This window comes from Pinus tabuliformis, chromosome 7 (assembly GCF_031772625.1).
Source record: "Pinus tabuliformis cultivar Carrire ecotype Pingquan chromosome 7, CPIR1, whole genome shotgun sequence".
In the NCBI taxonomy this organism is placed as follows: domain Eukaryota; kingdom Viridiplantae; phylum Streptophyta; class Pinopsida; order Pinales; family Pinaceae; genus Pinus; species Pinus tabuliformis.
The window spans coordinates 1,911,273,636-1,911,292,719 of NC_142293.1; the positions used below are offsets into that span (position 1 = coordinate 1,911,273,636).

Here is a 19,084-nt window from a genome sequence, read left to right on the forward strand (position 1 = left end):
TAATATTAATAGTATATGAAATAATAAAAATCAATAGAAAGTTATTAAAAATATGACTAATTTAACTAGTTAATTTATGTTTTTAATTTAATGTATTTAATTATATAGATAAATAAAAACTCTTTCATTAAAATTAAACATATTTTACACCTCACCTCAACTATTTATTCATACCTCTAAAAACACTAAATCTTAGTGCGTGTTATAAATTTTACACTTAACCACAAATTACTTAATCAAAATTATATGAAAACCTTAAACCTTAATAAACATTATATAATAATATTCTCTTTTAACTTCATCAATACCTTTATCCTTTTTAATAAACATTATATAACTAAAAATTATTAATTAACACTAGCACAATATAACATTCCTCTTCCACTAAAATCACCTAAAACTTGCACCTAACGACAACTACTCATTACCATCTCCAACACTAAATCACAACCCCAAGTGACTAAACGCTCACTTCGCTTTCCAGGAAAAATATCGACGAATGTTGTAATTTCACAAGGCTTCATTCCAGTTAAATTTGAAAAATGCCTTCTTATGTTTCTCCACCAAACACAATGTGGGATCTCGAATTTTATTATTATTATTTAGGCTACACGTTTCTTTTGTAATTAATTATATCTAAATTTTTAGGCTCGGTAACAAGCCTAGGTCAACTAAACAGGGTAATAACACGTCAGCAAGCTGTAAATGAGATTTACTTTTAACTTTACACGTACTGGTTTAACCAGACCTAAGAGATAGGTCCGGAACAGAAACCCTTCGATTGAATTCATAGCATTTTCGTTTTCATTTATTTTACTGAGTTCCCTCACTTTTCGTTCCCCCTCCTCGATTCAGCAGGAGCAGCTCACGAATTTGGCGGTCGGATCGCGGCTGGAGCACGGAGTCAAAACCTCTGCCGGTTTTGGAGAGGTATTTATCCTACATTTTGCACAATTCCCCAATTTTATTGCCTATTTTGGCTCACTGAGGTTTACTGTAAAAAGGTTGTGAATGGTGCTTCTATCTATGTGTACGATTTCGGTTCACGGCAAACTCATCATACATTATTTCTTGGAAACCCTGAGAATTTCTTTGTCGGGGCATTTATGGCCGTGTAACGGTTGAGAAGAGGTTCGAGGGCTTGTAATTCTTGCAATGGCGGATAAGAATTCTCAGCGGACGGGGTGGGGTATGAACGCGTGTATGGTTGCAGAGGAGGTTAGGGTTCGGAGCGATGATCCCGCGCAAATGTCGCGTTTCATGTTCAGATCAGCCAGAGAGCCTGAATGCAGGCAGTGGAACCCTAATATCGATTCCGGGGTTTTGAATTATTCTAAGTTATACGAAAATGATGGTTTTGCTGCCGGGCCAGTTGCGGTACCCGATTCTTTGAATGGCGGTTTTGCGGAATTTGATGGGCGGCTTGTCGGGCCCAGTCAGGAACGACAGAGCTCGGATGGTGCGTCGAATTGTGTTGAGGCAGCCACTCGTTTGTCCGACAGCGCTTCTGATTTTGATTTTGCGACCCGTGATGGCTTTAACATTGAAAGTAGTGTCGAAGGGAGTAGCAGTTTGGATCGCATCGGTGAACCCGAGAATGAATTTCGAAGTATGCCTTCTGGGGCTGGCAGTTCTGGGAGATTCGATCCTGCAGGGTATTCTGACGGTTTGCTTCAAGGGATATCGACAATGGACTATTGGCATACTCCATTGCAGTTTCAGTTTTTGTCTCACACTAGATGGGAAGCAGGTTCCGAGGACGAGGACGATGAAATGGAACTGGATACTCCGCCTGTACATTCGCGAATGGGGGATGCATATGAGTGCGCAGAACCTTTAACGGAGGCTGAAATAGGTAGTTTTGCTTATAACACACAGATCCGGCCTGAAGAATCATCATCCACTTCATCTAGGATGGCAATGCCACATGTCAATGTTCCCGATATGATACAACACAAGCGAGCTAAGGTGCACTGGTGAGTACCCGTTATGTTCGATATCCATATTGTTATTGTAGTGCATTGCCACTTTTTGTATTGTTGTTATATGTTGCAGCTTGTACCCTAATTCCTGTTGATTATTTAGGTATCTTTGAATGTGAAGCCCAACCTTAGCTAAACTACCTTATCAAATGAATTCGACTTCATCAAGATTCCATCATTCCTACCTCATCTACTCTGACTTATTTACGGTGTGTCCTAGAAATGGTTTCCGCGAGTGCGTAACACATTTCAGGCCCTTGGAGATGTATCCAAGATGCTGTATATGTCTTGCCATTTCCAGCCATTTCTGGATATACTGACCTATTAGTTCCTTGGGAGCTTCTGGATATCGCCAGCTGTTTTTGGCCTTATTTTGTGGTTTTGGATTTCTTTTCAAAAGAAAGAAAGCTCACACAAAACTTAAAGTTTTCGACTAACCCAAACATGGGAAAGCAGAACCCTTGAAAGTTAAAAGTTAAAACAAAACTACGACGGAAACCCAAGGGATGAAAGACTTGATTTTTTAAAGCAGAACAGTGGAGCAGCAAGGATAAAAGGACATTAGCAGTACTATCCTGGGTAGTTTTTCATAACAGGTGGGGAGAAAATGGCTCAGTGATCTCAATTGTGTTGGAGGATTAAATGCGTCCCCTTTAGCTTCAAGTTCAGCACCAATATTATGATCCAAGGAGACCATTATTGAGATTTGTGTAACCAGGGGAAACAAAAGAGCAAGGATATGTTGCAAGAACTCTTCTGCTGGAGTGTAGTTTCTTGACGATGGGTATGACCTAGGAAGCACCCCGATAATGGCAAGAAACGTTGACTTTCTGTTTTTTGATTTGAAAATGGGTATGGCCTAGAAACATTTCCTGTTTAAAGCCTTTATTTTATCTACTGGCGTTTTTGACCAGGGAAGCTCCAGAAAACACTTTTTGTTTTTTCCCTTTTTCCAATGGCAATGGATCGTGCTGCACCCGCTCCAATAGAAATACCCAAAAAGTGTTGTAAATGCATTAAAAATGTCAATTGGATCTCGACTTTATAAAAATCAATTTAGATCTTGACTTGTTATAAAAATCAATTTATTTCTGTCACTTGGGTTTTCCAAACAATTTCTAATGAACAAATACATTGCGGGCATAATTTATTTCTTACCAGTAAGTGTAGGGCTCAGTGATGCTCTTGATATATACTGTCTTTTCTTATTTATGGGCTAGGTCCTAATCCGCTTTTCTTATTTTCTATATGGAGACATTTTGTTTCCATGTATGGATTTTTAATGGTGTTTAAATGATGACATGCCTTATTATTTTTTTCACAGAAACATTTAGATGTTTTGTATTAACAAAAGTGAAGATTGTACTGAACCAATAAAGCTGCTTTACTTAATTAAAGTCCAAACTTGATAGCATAATGAGAAAGACTATAGATGCATAGCCAACACAAAATTTTGTAACTTATCTTTTTTTTTTTTTCATTCTGTCACAACTCACATGTGCACGACACACACAAACAATACATCCATGTTTTCCCATTTGCCAAGATTATGAAATTGCTCTTTTTGAAATTTGTACCCATTTCAGAAACTTTTGCTATACACCACCGATTTGTATAGGTGCATTATTCTATGTTAGTTTCCCCAAAAAACATTCGCCACTAATTAAGGTGCGCTTGAATGCTGATAAAATTTGACCCGAGTCATACCAACTAATGGAAAGTGCAACTAAGGTACAATAAAAACAAAATTTTAGGTGGCAAGTCATTACTTTTCAGCACACCCCTGGTATTGTGAGCCTCATTGAATCTCTGACTCAAAAGATCTGCTATGAATTTCTTAAAGTTGTCTTGACCAAGTGGGTTGGAGACTATGTGAGCCAACTACTACTCTGTGGGCTCAAAAATTAAGTCCATCACATCAAGCCGGCTGCTGGATTGAATCCCCAGGGGAATGTAGATGCACCTCTATGTTCTTGGGGCACTCATTAAATAGTAAATACATGCCTTTCTATCTGTAGGGTACTTTTGGTTGTTGCAGAAGATTGTAATGGGACCCTCTGACAAGCTCCAATAAGGACACTTTGTCAAACATAGCATCGTAAAATGGCTTTCAATGTTTCTTTGTACTCTTAATTTGCAGAAGACACTTCTTGTTGCAGAAAGGTATCATTGCTGAAGCAAGGCTAACAGCCTAAAACAATAGTCACCAGCTAGCTTCTGAGATTCAACACAGTCAGAATCAGAATGTCTAGTCAACCTGAAATCTGATTTGTGAGTGAACTCCATTTTGTAATCAACACTGCACTTTAGGTACCTCAGAATCCCATGAACACTCTTCCAGCATGACTGTTGTGGATCAGACATGAATCTAGAACATAGCCTAACAACAAAGGAAAATGAGACTACTTATTAACTGCCTGTATAAGGTAGGATCAACAGGATTCTCATCATTATTGGTTCATAACTTGACTCCTGCAGCCATAGGAGTGGGGGATGGTTTGCACTTGTGCAGGCCTGCATCGGAACTGCAACAAAATTCCCCTTCTGTTCTTTCTTTGGGAATAAATAGACTACTGCTTGGTCTCTTGGACCCAACACCAAGAAAGCAATGAAGAGGCCCCATATCAGAGATCTCAAATGTCTTCATAATGCCCAACTTCAAGTTGTCCACATGCTATAAACAGCTCCCAGTGACATTCATGTCCTCATCAGTGTTATCAGAACTAAACCGGTAGACCCCCCCAAACTGGGAACTGGTAAAAAACGGTTGACCAAAAACACATAAAATATTCAAATTTTAAAGAAAACATATATATTCATGTGCATGCATATGAATACATACCATTTATACACATTTAAGCAGAAGTTATCATTTATATAGCATGTAATTACTAAGGGTGCACATAACCAAGATAACACTGATTGCAATCTATCTTTGTACTGAAAATACATCAACAGACAGGCTCCAGATGTCCTCTAGCATCCAAAAAAATCATGCTACAAATTTTGCTCAGCTCCTAGAAGTTCGTACCATCCCATAGCATCAACCGTGACAACATTGAAAAAACAAAGAATCAAGTAAATATATTACAAGTGAAAGTAAAAGACAGCCTTTTCATCAATATGCTTGGAGGACCAAGCATTTATAAGGGAAGGCATGTTATGAACATAAATATATAAAATAAAATAAATAATAACTCATAATTAAATAATTTATAATTAATGAAGAGACATATGAAAAGACATGTCCCAACGAAAAAACAGGACTCTCAATGAAAGGGAACTCCCACCTAGCTATATATTATTATATACAGGGCCCTCATTTGTATCATTTTACTTGTTATATATTTACTGTCCTTACGGATATATTTATATTACTAGTGTTTTGGATATTGTTAATTTAGGTGTGTTATATGCTAGAGCAATTTATTTTAATTTTCCAATATCTTTTGCAGATTAGCAATCACATCAGCATTAAAGTAAACTTCAGATAGAACATAAATATAAATCGCAGAAGACAAGCCAAGACAAGAGGACACAAGATGTGGCGCCAGCCAGGGACAAACCCCACAATGTGGGGAAATCCTTGATCAATTCTTCTTTTGTGTTCTTCAAAGTTCAGCAGAGAAAGTGAGAGAGATAGTACATTTACAACAGAAGTCAACACTTTGACTTATCTAGATCTGAGCATAGATCGTCTCCTATAACAATGATACATGAGATCAGTTGAAGACATTCTGCTTCAACTGATTCTCCAAGGTGACGGCTTCACCTATCCATTTCGTCCATTTACACCTTACCGTGTTGCACCATCTCATCTGCTTTCATCATCATGCTGCCCATTATTCTGCATCTTCCATTATTATGCAGCCCTCTTCATCATCATGCTGTTCGTTATTCTGCATCTTCCATCATTATGCAGCCCTATTCATCATCATGCTGCTCATGCCCATTATGCTGCATCATACATCATCATGCAGTCTCATTGATGCCGCCTCATACATCAGCATGCAGTCTCATTGTCTAATCATGCTGCCCTTTGGATCATCGTGATCATGCTCATATACATATATATGATACTTGTTTCTGTTCTTTGAAACATGTTGAGACTGCGGTATGCTACGGATCTCTTCATTGAACCCTTATCTCATCATCGAGTCCTAGCTGGGCTGCATTTGTCATAACAATCATTGATCCAAGAGAATAGCTCATTCACTGTTATCCGATGACTAGTCTGCTACAGAACTGCCACCAAGATCAAGACTGCTACTTGTTATACCATGATTGTTTATGCCGAGAATGGATAATCTTTAGTTCAGCAGTTCCTTAACCTATCCGAGGATGCAGCCAAACCCTAGATCTATCCCACATAAAATGCGGATTCATCTTCTTAATGAAACAACCTTGACTGCGGTTCCATTACCTTGACTGCAGCTTCATTATCCTTACTGCAGCTCCATTATTATGACTGCGGCTTTGTTGTCCTGTGCTCTGCGTATAAGTGTCTTAATGACCAGCATATTAGGCCTGCGTGGATGTCTTCATTGCCTGCACAGCGTATAGGGTTTCTATAACTGTGCGTATATTGTCTTCATGACAGCATTTGCCATGGTGTATAGAGATCTGCGTTTACCATGATGCTGTGTGTATACCATGATGCGTATATCAGGTGTATAGATCTCAGATACATCATGTATAGAGATCTGCGTATACATGACAGCGTTTAAATGTCTCAATGTCTGCGTTGTCTCCATGTCTGCGTTCCTCATCATGTACAGCGTGTAATCCATGTGTGAACTGTGTATAGATCTATGAACAGCGTAAGAATGTCTTGTCTCCATGTTTGCGTTCCTCATCAAGTACAGCGTGTAATCCATGTGTGAACTGTGTATAGATCTATGAACAGCGTAAGAGTGTTTTGTCTCGATGTCTGTGTTCCTCATCATGTACAGCGTATATGGGAGCCCCTTTGACTGCGTAGATTAGGGGCTGTGTATTCTGGACAGCATATTAGGGCCTGTGTGCTGAGTAGCTCATCCTCATATGCCGGCGGCTTCCTGCGGTTAGGGCATCACCCTTGGGCCAGCGTATCCTCTGTGTTTTTCCTTCTCCAAAAACCCAAGATGTGGAGAGAAGATCACACATGTAGAGGATGCGAATGACTTCAAATCCTCTTCTATTTATACTAAAACATAGATGATGAATAGGCATGTCTTTTGGGCTTCTGAGCCTACTCAAGTTGCTGGTCAGCTTGATAATAATTTCATAATCAAAATAAATTCATATCTCCATAAATACTTATCGGAATCGGATGATCTTTAGATCAATCCTACACCTGTTGATGAGAGGTATCCAATAAAAATATCAGCTGCCATAAATAAGCTGATCCACATGGAGTTTGGCCCTAGTTGCCTATTTTAACAGATATTTAATTGGTGAGTCAGATTTGGTTGTCACAACCTCACAAAGCCATATTGCACAAATTGATCATCTGACCTGGTGTACCAAGTTGTAGAAGCCTGATTTGAATCTTTACAGGGTCCTCCTTAGCCTACATACCAAGCGCTCCTTACACTTGCTTGTAAAACTAGGTTGCTACATTATATAGAATTCTCTTGCCAATGCACCATTTAGAAATGCAGATTTGACATTCAGGTGATGAATGTCCCAATCATATGAGTAGCCATTGCAAGCACCACCCATATAGAATTCATTTTTGCAATAGGTGAACACTGGAAAGGTCCCCTTATATTCTATCCCATTCTGCTGCAGCCTGTGCATACCTTTGGCTACAAGCCTAGTCTTGTACATGTCCACTGTATGATCAGCTCTCAACTTAGTATTAAAGACCTATCTTTTCCCAATAGCAATTTACCCTAGGCAAGTCCACAAATTCCCAATTAGGATTGCTTTCCACTGCATCTGACTGCTTTCTCTTGGCCTTTGTCCAATGATGGTCCCTCGTAACTCCCCAATTGATGAAGGTTCAATGATGTTATCAATCTCTGCCAAGCAAGCCAAATTGTCCTGAGAAGTCTCGTTATTGTATTTTGAGGGGCCTTTGCTCTTTGTAGCAGGCAAGTGTCTCAGCATCTCTTCAATAATCTTATTGTTCTGCTTGGACAATGGTTTGTCCTCCTTTTTAAATAAACAAGAATCTTGGACAGAAGTGGATGCACCTGGGTCACTTGCAAGCTCAGTAGTTGAAAAACCATTAGAATCATAATCAATAGACACAGGATGAATAATACGGCTTTATGGGGAAGAGGTTCAAAATTTTTCCTTATTTACAACAAAGTAGATAACAACTTGCTTACCCTTAGTAAGTTCATAATCGTGTTTCCTATATTGAAGATTAGCTTCTCAGTAACCTCCACTTTCTTGGTGGCTGGATGTTAATAGTTATATACTGCAATTCTTTCTTTGCAGATAATAAGGAATAAAGCTTCTCTTCTCACGTCTATCATCAAATATTCTCTTCTACTTGGGACTGAGCTGTAGCAAGTCGAATCAAACACTTCAATTTGTGCTATGTGATTTCTAAAATGTCCGGGCCTCGTTGATGTCTTTTATTCCATTGCCTTAACGAGACTCCCGTTGACAAGGAAAGCAGTTGTGTGCATTGCTCCAACCCATAAAAAATTAAGTTCGTTCTTTTCCTTCGTCATTGACTCAGCCCTCTTGATAACGTTGTGTTTTTTCTTTCCACAGTGCTGTTTTGTTACAGAGTACATGGTGCAAACACTGCTCTCTAGATCCCATTTTGCTTGCATAAGGTTGTAATCTCATTGGAAGTGTATTCACCTCCAGTGTCTGTACTCACACCTTTCTTTCATTACCACATTTTTTCTCTATTCCAGAGCTGAATTATGTGGAAGTCTTGTTTCTCTATTCTATTCTCGAATTCTGTGAAAGTCTTGAAGTCCCAAGACTTCTCCTTGAGGAAGTACACCCAAACCTTCCTTGTATAATCAACAGAGATTATGTGATAAATTACTTTGACCCCCGAGAGATTATGTGATAAATTACATTGTGCCACATATGTTTGAATGAATGTTGTGTAATGATGCTTGTGCTCTATGTGCTAGAATTTTGTCAAGTTTCTGTTTATGTTTTTTTACCATAGACACACACTTCACAGAAGAAGTTGTTTGAAGTAAAAACAGGTAAACCAACAGAATCCACTCAACTTTTGAGACCTCATAAGTCATAACCCAAATTTCCAATACATTCATGACATATCTTTAGTTTACGAGATATCTGAGATTCATTTGCAGAATCAGAGTTTTACACAAACTTTCCATGGGTTTTTTTATAGATCTTTTATTGAAAGGATATCATTATTCTTATTTTTCACAAGACATTTGCCATCTTTGAATTGTATAACGTGGTGATTTGCAATTGCAATTTGTTCTATGGAAAACAAATTCCTACCCAACCCTGGTACACAAAGAACTAGACCAGTTGATCATTATATGATCTCTATTGTTTACTCTATCGTTTTTATGGTTCGCTGTGGTCATATGGATGATGATCTTCTCAACTTATGATGTGTTATATTCTTTTCTAAATGCTTGATTTTATAATTGACTATGGTCTGTAATATGTATAGTTGAGTATATGTAGTTTATGGTTCAGTATGATCTATATTGGTGACGAAGCCATTGGATAATTTGTCAATATCCTTTACCCTAATTAATATACTCTCTCTTTTATGTGTGTGTACTTATCTTTTTTTTATTATTAATCTAAAGAAAAAAATTGTAATTTATATTCAGGAGGAAAAAAGTTTACATTCTGACTTGGGTACATCCCTCAGTATAACCCACTCTCTATTAGCGGCTACAAAGGGAAACCATTAAAATGGTTTAGATGCTTGAAAAGACCACAAAATATATTCAGAAACTAAGCCCCAAGTATCCACAGATCTATCCATATAGTGTATACATAACAGTCTCAAATCAAATTCAGAGGCGAGCTCAAACTGAGCTTCAAAAGTTCAAAAATAGAACTGAAGAACTTCCTAGAAATGCATAAGGTCTATTCTGGATGGTCCACCTAGTGCTGCAAGATAAACTAGTCAGATATGGCTTTAATGCAAGGAGGCTGTGCAGCTTCTCCTTCTAATTCAGATATTTCCCAGAGACCATCATTCAGGTTTCCTTGGTAAGTCTTCTGCTTCTGTTTTCAACTCCCTATAGATGTGAGCAACAGTGCAGACCATGAAAGTGCTGACCAGAAGTTTAGCCTGCTGACAGTGGGGTCTAAGAACCAGATTGCATATTACCAAAATGCCTAGAAATGCCATTTGTAACCAGTTTTGAATCAGGCCCTGCAAGCTAGTAATATTTCTTTCCAAGAATCACTAAAGCAAATTACACCTCCAGCTCCACTAGATGCATGATTACCCTGGTATGTCCTTTGAAAACAGCCCATGGAGAAGCTTTGTCCACTTCCAGTACCAAGCTTCCTAGGAACTTTAACCAAAGGAGTACGCTTGATGCCATCATAAACATACATGATTTGGTGCTTTACCTGAGAAGGGGGAGCTTCCTGACCTTGAAATAGAAAATGTTCCTGGCAATCGAAATGGCCCAGGAGACAAACAGGGGAACCATTTTAAACTTCTTCAAAGCTTTGTTAGTGAACCAGTTCATACAGTTGATTAAAATATTTTTTTGCCCCGGTATCTCCACACCTCCTTATATATGCACAGTGTATGAGTAGGAGATAAATAGTTTCTCTATTACACTTGCAAAGTGAAAAGAGGCTAGGACCTTGCCATGCTCATTTCTGCAGTACCTCCCAGAAACACTTTGTTGGCTAAAGCAAGCCACATGTAAACATGTGTTTTCATCTGACCTTCCAAATGGGCCTTCACCACTAAACATTTCTCACCAATTTCATCACCAAACGTTTCTCTATAACCTGGTCTGGCAGTGAAATAATTTGTAGCAATATTTTTAGACCATTTAAAGGAATCATATCTATCCCCCAGTCTAACAAAGGATAAAATCAGCTGGTGAGTGTATAGCTTCCATGAAACTGCATCTGGTCCCACCAGATTTACATGCTCAGTTTTCTTCCAGCCTTTCTCCAAAATATTAGTGGTTAATAGCTCTGCATTATCAGCAGTGAAGAGTAAAGCTTTGCTCTTGAAGTATATTTTGAACCATCTGTTGTCGAGTTTGATGTTTTCCACAGCCCACCCAAGGGTCTGTTCACAATCTAACTCTTTTGCCATCCCCTCTTCTCTAGGCCAGCTAATTTACCCACCAAGGGAAATGATAAAAGTTAAAACAAGTGCTTTCAAAACCGGAGAAACATTAGAAATATACCTTACTGGTAATCTCGTTCATTCCAGATCCAGATATTTATGTTGTATAACAGCCTACCACAGCCACCCCTCAGAAAGAAGCCTCTGTTAAGTTTTCACTGCTAGTGCCTTGCCAATTGCTTGTTATCTTACAAACCCCACCCACCAGCACCCTTGGGTTTAGCTATTCTTTTCCACTATACTAAGGCAATGCTATCTCTTTCCTTTTTAGCTCTCCATGAGAAATGGAAGCAGGTCATTCTAATCTTTTCCAACATCTCCACATGAATGTAAGCTAATGAATGCTGGTAAACAGGAACTGTTTCCAATATCGATTTAACAAAACTAAGCCTTTCTCCTATGAAAAAACCACCTAGTGCACCAATTTGTAACCCTTCTCTCAATTTTCTGATATAACTAAGTACAGTCCTGGAAGTCATATTAACATAAAACACAGGTTCTTTAGGCCATGGTTGAAAGGTATTATAGAGTATGAAAAAAATCTGAAAATTGCGTCCTCTTGACCTTGGTGCACTTTGTTTAGAGAGAAAAGATTTTAGAGTATGTATTTCCATGCCAGCTGCAAAACAATACAAATCTAGTGTTTCTTTCTACTTGAGAACTTCCTTGTAGATACAATTAGCAAACAGCAACTCATCATCCCCGAAGAGGAGATGAGTTGGGGCCAACACATTGTAATTTTCGTCACATTGATGGAGATTTGCAGCTGGCATCAAATTATTTGATGGATGTTTTTGGTTGTAAGATTTTCATTTCTCCTTGGTTGGATGATTGTGCTTGCTGGTTTGGTGGTCTTCTCTGTTAATTTCCTTAAACACAGTTACAAATTTACTGTCTCAACAAATAATTGCAAACCTGAAATAAATAGAGCTCTCTAATCCGATTTGTAACAATAAATATTCTGATTTTTAACCAAATAAACAACATAAACAAAAATAGTAAATACTCTAAACTAATCACATGCAATCGCTTGCAACAGAATAACACAATTAAACCCTGGAAACCCCAGTGTGGGGGAAACTAGCAAACAATGGGCTTCTTATTCAGCTTCAGGAGAAATATCTTCTTACATCAGTTACATAATATTTTCTTACAACAATTAGTTTTTGTACGACACATACAAGGCCCAACAGAACTTTTGCGGCCAAAGAAACTCTGCTTCTTGGCCAAAGAGAAAACTGGGCCTCTTTGCTGATCTCACTTTGCCCTGATCCTCACTCTAGCTAGCTCGATCTTACTGCCAAATAGTGCGCTCTACTAAATCCCAACTTGTGCCAAATCAAAATGTGCATCTCCTTTGGCTCACACCTCCTATTAAAAAGATCAAGCCCTCATATCAAATGAAATCCCTAATCTCAACAGTTGAGATTAGATCTCACTTTACTGAGATCAACGACTATGACTTAGTCTATCATTGACTTATTTTTCCTTTTATAAAAAAGTTCCCAACAGTGAAATTAAATTGCTGTCTAAAGTCTTGACATAGGAAATTCATCAATAAACTGCGGTAGGAGATAATTAAGGTGACTCGATGCATGTCATGGCACCTCATCCATGCAGAATAACCTTCCAAGTTACAATTGCAAGACTCCCTCTTATTGAGGAAAGTGTTTTGCACAACATCCAACTTATCCTTAAAGAATATAAATTGTAACTTCATCATGGCTTCCATCAAGATATCTGCTACCTGCTCATTTGTGGGAATGTACTATAGCTTTACTGCCCCCTTCTGCACACAATCTTTGATGAAGTGGTAGTTGTCATGAAATATTGGATTCTTAGAGAGTTTAATACAACTCTTGTTATCATAGTGAATGGCAGCAGGATCTAGATCCTAATCAAAAGCTAAACAAGGAGTTTCCGAAGCCAATAGCCTCGCATGCCACCAAACTAACAACAAAGTACTTGGCCTTTGTTGACCTCAATGCAATTGACCCGTGTTTTCCGTTGTACCAAGAGATTGCTCCTAATTTGAAACTAAAACTACACCTAGAAGTGCTCTTCCTGTTATTTGTACTAGCGCAAACCACATCAATGTACCCTTCCAGCTTCTCTCCATCTTGTTGAGTGTATCTGCCTTGGAAATTTCTTAGAACATGCTTTGCAACCATCCAGTGAACTCGCTTAGGCTCTACCATAAACTGACTAAGTGTGTTCATTGCAAAACAAATGTTTGGCGTAGTGTTTACTAGATTCATGAGAGAGCTAATCAATTGACGATACAAGGCAGGGTCCACTTCCTTTGATTTGGAAGTATCGATCTACTTCTAGCTGGTCACAAGTGCCGTAGCCATGGGTCTGTGGTCCTCCCTAATGAAATGCTTCAAGATCCCAATTACATATTTCCTTTGTCCAAGGAAAATCTCTCTCGCTTTGCCACACTGCCAACACCAAAAAGTAGTGCATCAACCCCAAATCCTTCATCTCCAAGTCTTCTACAAGATTCTGCGTGCAGTGCATTAGGAGCTCCTTAGACCCTGTGAGAAACAAGTCATCAACATACAAAACCACTATGAAAGGCTCACCCTTTACCTAAATGTAATATGAGTTTGGGTCTGACGCACTCTTGGTGAAGCCCATGCTCTACAAATAATTGTCATTCCACGTATACCACGCTTGGAGCTTGCTTGAGCCCATATAGTGCTCTCTTCAACTTGTAGACATGGGAATCCTTCCCATGCACTTCAAAACCCTTTGACTGCTCGATGTAGATCTCTTCCTCGATAATACCGTTAAGGAAGGTCGAGCGGGGATGTTTTTTGGAAGTGAATATGGGAAGGTCATTTCCCAAAAATCTAGGAAGCGAAGCATTTACTATATATATATATATTTTTGAATTTATATTAAAAAAAATCCAAAATACCAAATTAGTTGTAGAAGAGATGAAAAATGCATATTTGTACATAAATCGAGATAGATATGGCATCCATTGTACATCAATGATTAATTATTCGAGCATCAACCATCACCTCTTGTCTTGCCATTGCCTCTACCTCGATTGTCTAGGGATATTAGTCAACATTGCCCAATTTTGATCAAACTACCTAATCCAAGCCTTAAAACATGGTGGAAAAAGCTTAACATGCTTGATCAATGATTTTGACTTGATTGAAAGGTAAATTTTTGCTAAGGCCACGAAAAAGGAGTTCAACAATTAGCATCACCAACACTAGGGTACATGAGCACATATAGGGCTTGGTGCTCTTGATTAAATGCCAATCACACACCCTCATACATGATATAATCTAATGAAATGCCACAATCTCATTGATCTTGAATTCTTGAAAATTGTTAAGTCTACTGAATTTTGAAGAGGATATGAAATTCTAGTTTCTCCATATGAAGTCTGATGAGGCTGAAGCCACTCTCAAACATCATGAGTCATTTCATGGTAATGTTAAAAATTTAAGTAAAAGAATGAAAATGAAATATAAAGGAGAATTTAACATTACCATGAGGGAGCATCTAGGAAGCATCTAAGGAGCATCAAGGGAGCACCTTGGGAGTGTCTAGGAAGCCCCAACCCAACTTAAGTTTAAGAAAAAAAAATTTAGAACCCCGTGGAACCACCCATCTCCTTATGGATGCACTGGCGATATGCGTGGATCTGTGCAGAACGTCCACGGATTCTCGGATCGGGAATTTGGAACTACGGAGCGGGCTTGCACAGTTCCAAATTTCAGGAATTACATCAAAACGGTGGACCCGCGGATATAATTTTTGAATCTGCACGAGACATCGTTTCGGCCTTGGATCCTTGAGGGGAGGGGGGAGGATCTTGCAACATTGCGTTTGGGCCTCTCTTAATGTTTGCTTTGCCAACTTGGCCTGCTTCCTCCCTATGCCTGGAGTCTTCTGCTGGGTGTGAGGAATTCCCTGTTCCTCATCTTGATATTTTTTATCGACTTGCTTGCTCTACTCACCAACTTGTGTGATTGTACTTTGAGGAATCAACATTAACTCAACCTTTGGTGCTTATTCCTCCTGAACCTTGACAGTAGAAGAACTCATGTTGCCAGACATTCGAAGAGCCCTCTCTTCTTCGAACTTTACATCCCTGCGCACTATTGCCTTCCTGAGAGCATGAATGTAAACACGATATGCTTTTGAAGTCTCACTGTACTCCACAAGGATACCTTTCTCTGCAGTAGCCTCCAACTTGGTCCTTTTCTCCTTAGGAACATGGCAATATACAAAGCACCCAAAGATGCAAATGTGTCCCAAATTTGGTTTACTCCTTGTAAACGCCTCCTCTGATGTCAATCTGCCTGTGGGCTTCTATTCTACAAGTATACAACAATGTTGCAAGCCTTCTCCCACAAAAACAAAGGTAGATCTTGTTCCTGGAGCATGGCCTTGGCTGCTTCAACTATAGCCTTGTTTTTCTGCTCTACAACCCCATTTTTCTGAGGGTTGTTCAAAATATTCAACCCCGGCCGGTTAGTTGGGCAGATTTTGAATACGATGCTTAAAATTAGGGAGGCTCGGCTCCCAAACTCAAGATAAACTAGTGCTTTGTCTTTCACTTGCTCGACTGCCTTCTAGTCCTCATGATTTGGTTGATTGCACTTCGAGCTGATGGAGGAATATTCGAATGGAGGGGTAGTAAATGAGGAGGATTTACCTCCTATAATTCCTCTCTCTTGTCCCATTCGAGTTTTAAGCATGGTCTTTGCCAAAATTCCTTGCTTTTATCCTTTAATCCTGCATTAAATGCACATTAGACCACAAAGCAAAATATCTAACTCTAACTCATCTCATAAACAAAAAATAATCAAAAGTATGCAATAAGTTATGAGAATAGTTCGTTTGACTAAGCTAGGAGGTGATTTAAGGCCCATATAAGTACCCAATGATGAGGCTCATCAGTTGTAGGTCTGAAAATCCTGAAGTTTGACTATATTGGAGCATGTTTGACCAACGTTGACTTTGACTTTGGAGGTAACTTGGAGGAGGGTTGGACTTGGTATCTTGGTGGCAATTTGGTCTTAGTCTTGGTCTTGGATATCTCTCATTTTGATTTGATTCTAGAAGAGAAAGATTGTTGGGTTTTGCCCTGGTTAACAACCTAATTTTGATGTCTCTTCTCTCTTTGTAATCTCTATATTTTTGAAAGATTGAACATTTGTATAATTGCTTGATCAAGAAGACGTGGGAAGTGATAAGAAGACATTTGATGCGCACAAGTAATTATTAGGAAAGATAAATTAGGTGTTAGACTTCATTATGCTTGGTTTATTAACATGGTGTCAAAGCTATGGTGAAGGCAAGTGCACTTACGAAGAAGCCCTAAGATAGACCTAAGTCTGAAAGAAAATGCATATGGAATGAAAAGTCTTGTGTGCAAGAAGACCTAAGGGGCTAAGATCAAGGAGCACTCTTGAAAAGTCAATTATATCCCTATGGAAGACCAAGCCTCCTCATCTCTGAGGACTGAACTAATTGAAGCATCCTTGTGGAATAAAGGTAATAAGTCTGAAGTTGTAATATCTCTGTGATAGATTCAAGGCAAGCATCTAAACTTCTTAATAGTTGAACTATTGTAAGAAGCAAGTTTTATCCCTTTAGAACCATGTGGAGAGGTTCGAGTTACCTCAAAGCAAAGTGATCTCTAAGGTCTGAACTATACAAGGCATCCAAATTTCACGAATAGACAAGTAAAAGGATTTATTTGTAAATAACTATACAAATTAAGAAACAATGTTATACCTCGTTGTAAGAAGGTATCCCAGGGATAATAGTACATGACACATGGAGATCAAAGGGATAGTATTTGACTTTTCTTCAGTTGATATATATCGTATTCCTCTAACAAAGGTACCTCAGACCTTTAGCCATCGAACTAGAATACGAACCATAAGGATTTCTTTGGGATGCTTGTAATGCTCTTTGTCTTGGTTCACAGAATTCGCACATACATTGTCTATAATCTTCAAACCCTTTTAATTATACCTTTCAGATTTCTTTGTAATAGGGTAATATCAGACAGGTTGGCTTTTTAAATGTGGTTCATCCTCCTTTTGTGCATAGGAAGGGGGTCTCGATATCAAGGCTATTTCACAGACTTGTGCCATATAGCCATAGAGATGAGCTCGGTATAGCTTGTGTTTCCATAGGGATATAATTGATACTTTTCCATAGGCTAAGATCAAGGAACACTCTTGAATAGTATCAATTATATCTCTTAGATCTCCATGTGTCATGTACTATGGCCGAGATTAACAACCGTAAGTCAACTATATGAACACAAATAGGGAGAATGGTGGATTGGATAAGCATTGGGGACTGACATTTTTGAGGTCTGTATTGTCATTAGGGATAACTGCGTTAAGTGAAGTACATTGATCTAATATAAGAATGGTTCGAAGGACCGACATTTCCTTATGTCAAGTATTGTGACAATGGATTAGGAAATGGTCTTGTGAGGACATACCTTGGTGAACCTAGGCGGAGTATGTGCCTTGAGAGGCGGTGGTGTCCTATTGAATGCCTCCCATCATTGAGCTCTGTTCTAGTAGAGAGATAGAGCTTACTTGCCAAGGCTTTGGCAGTTTGACAATGCTGGTTTTGATGATGTTATCATCATTATGCTTATCAATTTGGATCCTTTCTTATATGAATATTTCAACTTGAAATTATCCTGTTGTGTCATTATGAATACCTCCCTAGTTAAGAGGGAGTGTTGAAGTTGTAAGTAGATTATATCTTTATAATATAAATATCAATGATGTATTTATTATATTTTGTCAAAGCATGTTCTTCATGCTTAGAAAGTCAAAAAAAGTATTTATTTATTTATTTATTATTATTATTTAATTTTAATTATTACGAGGCAAAAGAAAATGTATTTGAGTCATGTCCCATTTGGACATTTGTAAGAGAAAGGAATTTGAATTTTATGTCGAGTCAAAAGTCCATAAGATGACCAAGCCGACCCTCCTTGGACAAGTTGGCCTAGACCTCCAATAGACACCTATTCTACCATCCTAGACTACTATATACAAGGGACAAATTCAACTCATTTGGAAGCTCATTAAAACACACAACAAGAAGCACAACTAAACCTAGCAAAAAAAAGAGAGAAAGACTAGTCAAAGGAGAGAGAAAGACAAAGATCAAGACAAGAAGGATACTCCTAATTGACTATAATTGACCATGCAACAACTTGCATGTGTGGATTGAAATTTTTGTGAAAGAGGCTGATTTTTGTGAAGTGGTTGCAAGTCGAAATTTGGCCCTAGTTTCAAGTCCAAAAATCTTGAAGTTCAACCAGATTGGAGTAGGTTTGACCAATGTTGACTTTTACTTTGGAGGTGATTTGGAGGAGGACTGGACTTGGTATCTTGGTGGCAGTTTGGCCTTTTGGTCTTGGTCTTGAATATCTTTCATTTTGATATGATTCTATAGGGGAAGGATTGTTGGGGTTTCCCCTTGGATAACAACCTAACTTTGGTGTCCCTTTGTGATCTCTATATATTTTAAAAGATTGAACATTTGTATAATTGCTTAATGAAGAAGACATAATAAGTAATAAGAAGACATCTAATATTCACAAGTAATTATCAGGAAAGAGAAATTAGGTGTTAGACTTCATTACACTTTGTTTCTCAACATTAATTTCTTGAAACCTAGTTTCAAATTTACTGTCTTAACCTAAGTTGCACGAAACACTGAAATGTTTGGAAGTTTCAAAAACGGGTATGGCTGGAAGCACGACCTCCCAAAAATGGAAACGTTGGTTGAGACGTCATAGATAATATGTATA

At 38.4% G+C, this 19,084-nt stretch overlaps 1 protein-coding gene across 2 annotated transcripts in view; it reads left to right on the forward strand.

The window, feature by feature from the left end:
- Positions 1-806: 806 nt before the first annotated feature.
- The window catches only part of LOC149256134 (F-box/LRR-repeat protein 15-like), a 135,842-nt gene continuing 117,564 nt past the window's right edge, over positions 807-19,084 (forward strand). Inside the window, exons 1-2 of one of the 2 annotated variants that reach the window (XM_089460670.1) lie at positions 807-930; positions 1,005-1,976. In XM_089460670.1, coding sequence (XP_089316796.1) covers positions 1,156-1,976 — 821 coding nt within the window. In that variant the 5' untranslated portion in view covers positions 807-930; positions 1,005-1,155. Of the gene's footprint in view, positions 1,977-19,084 lie in introns of both variants that reach the window. The other variant, XM_089460669.1, reaches the window with a different exon arrangement.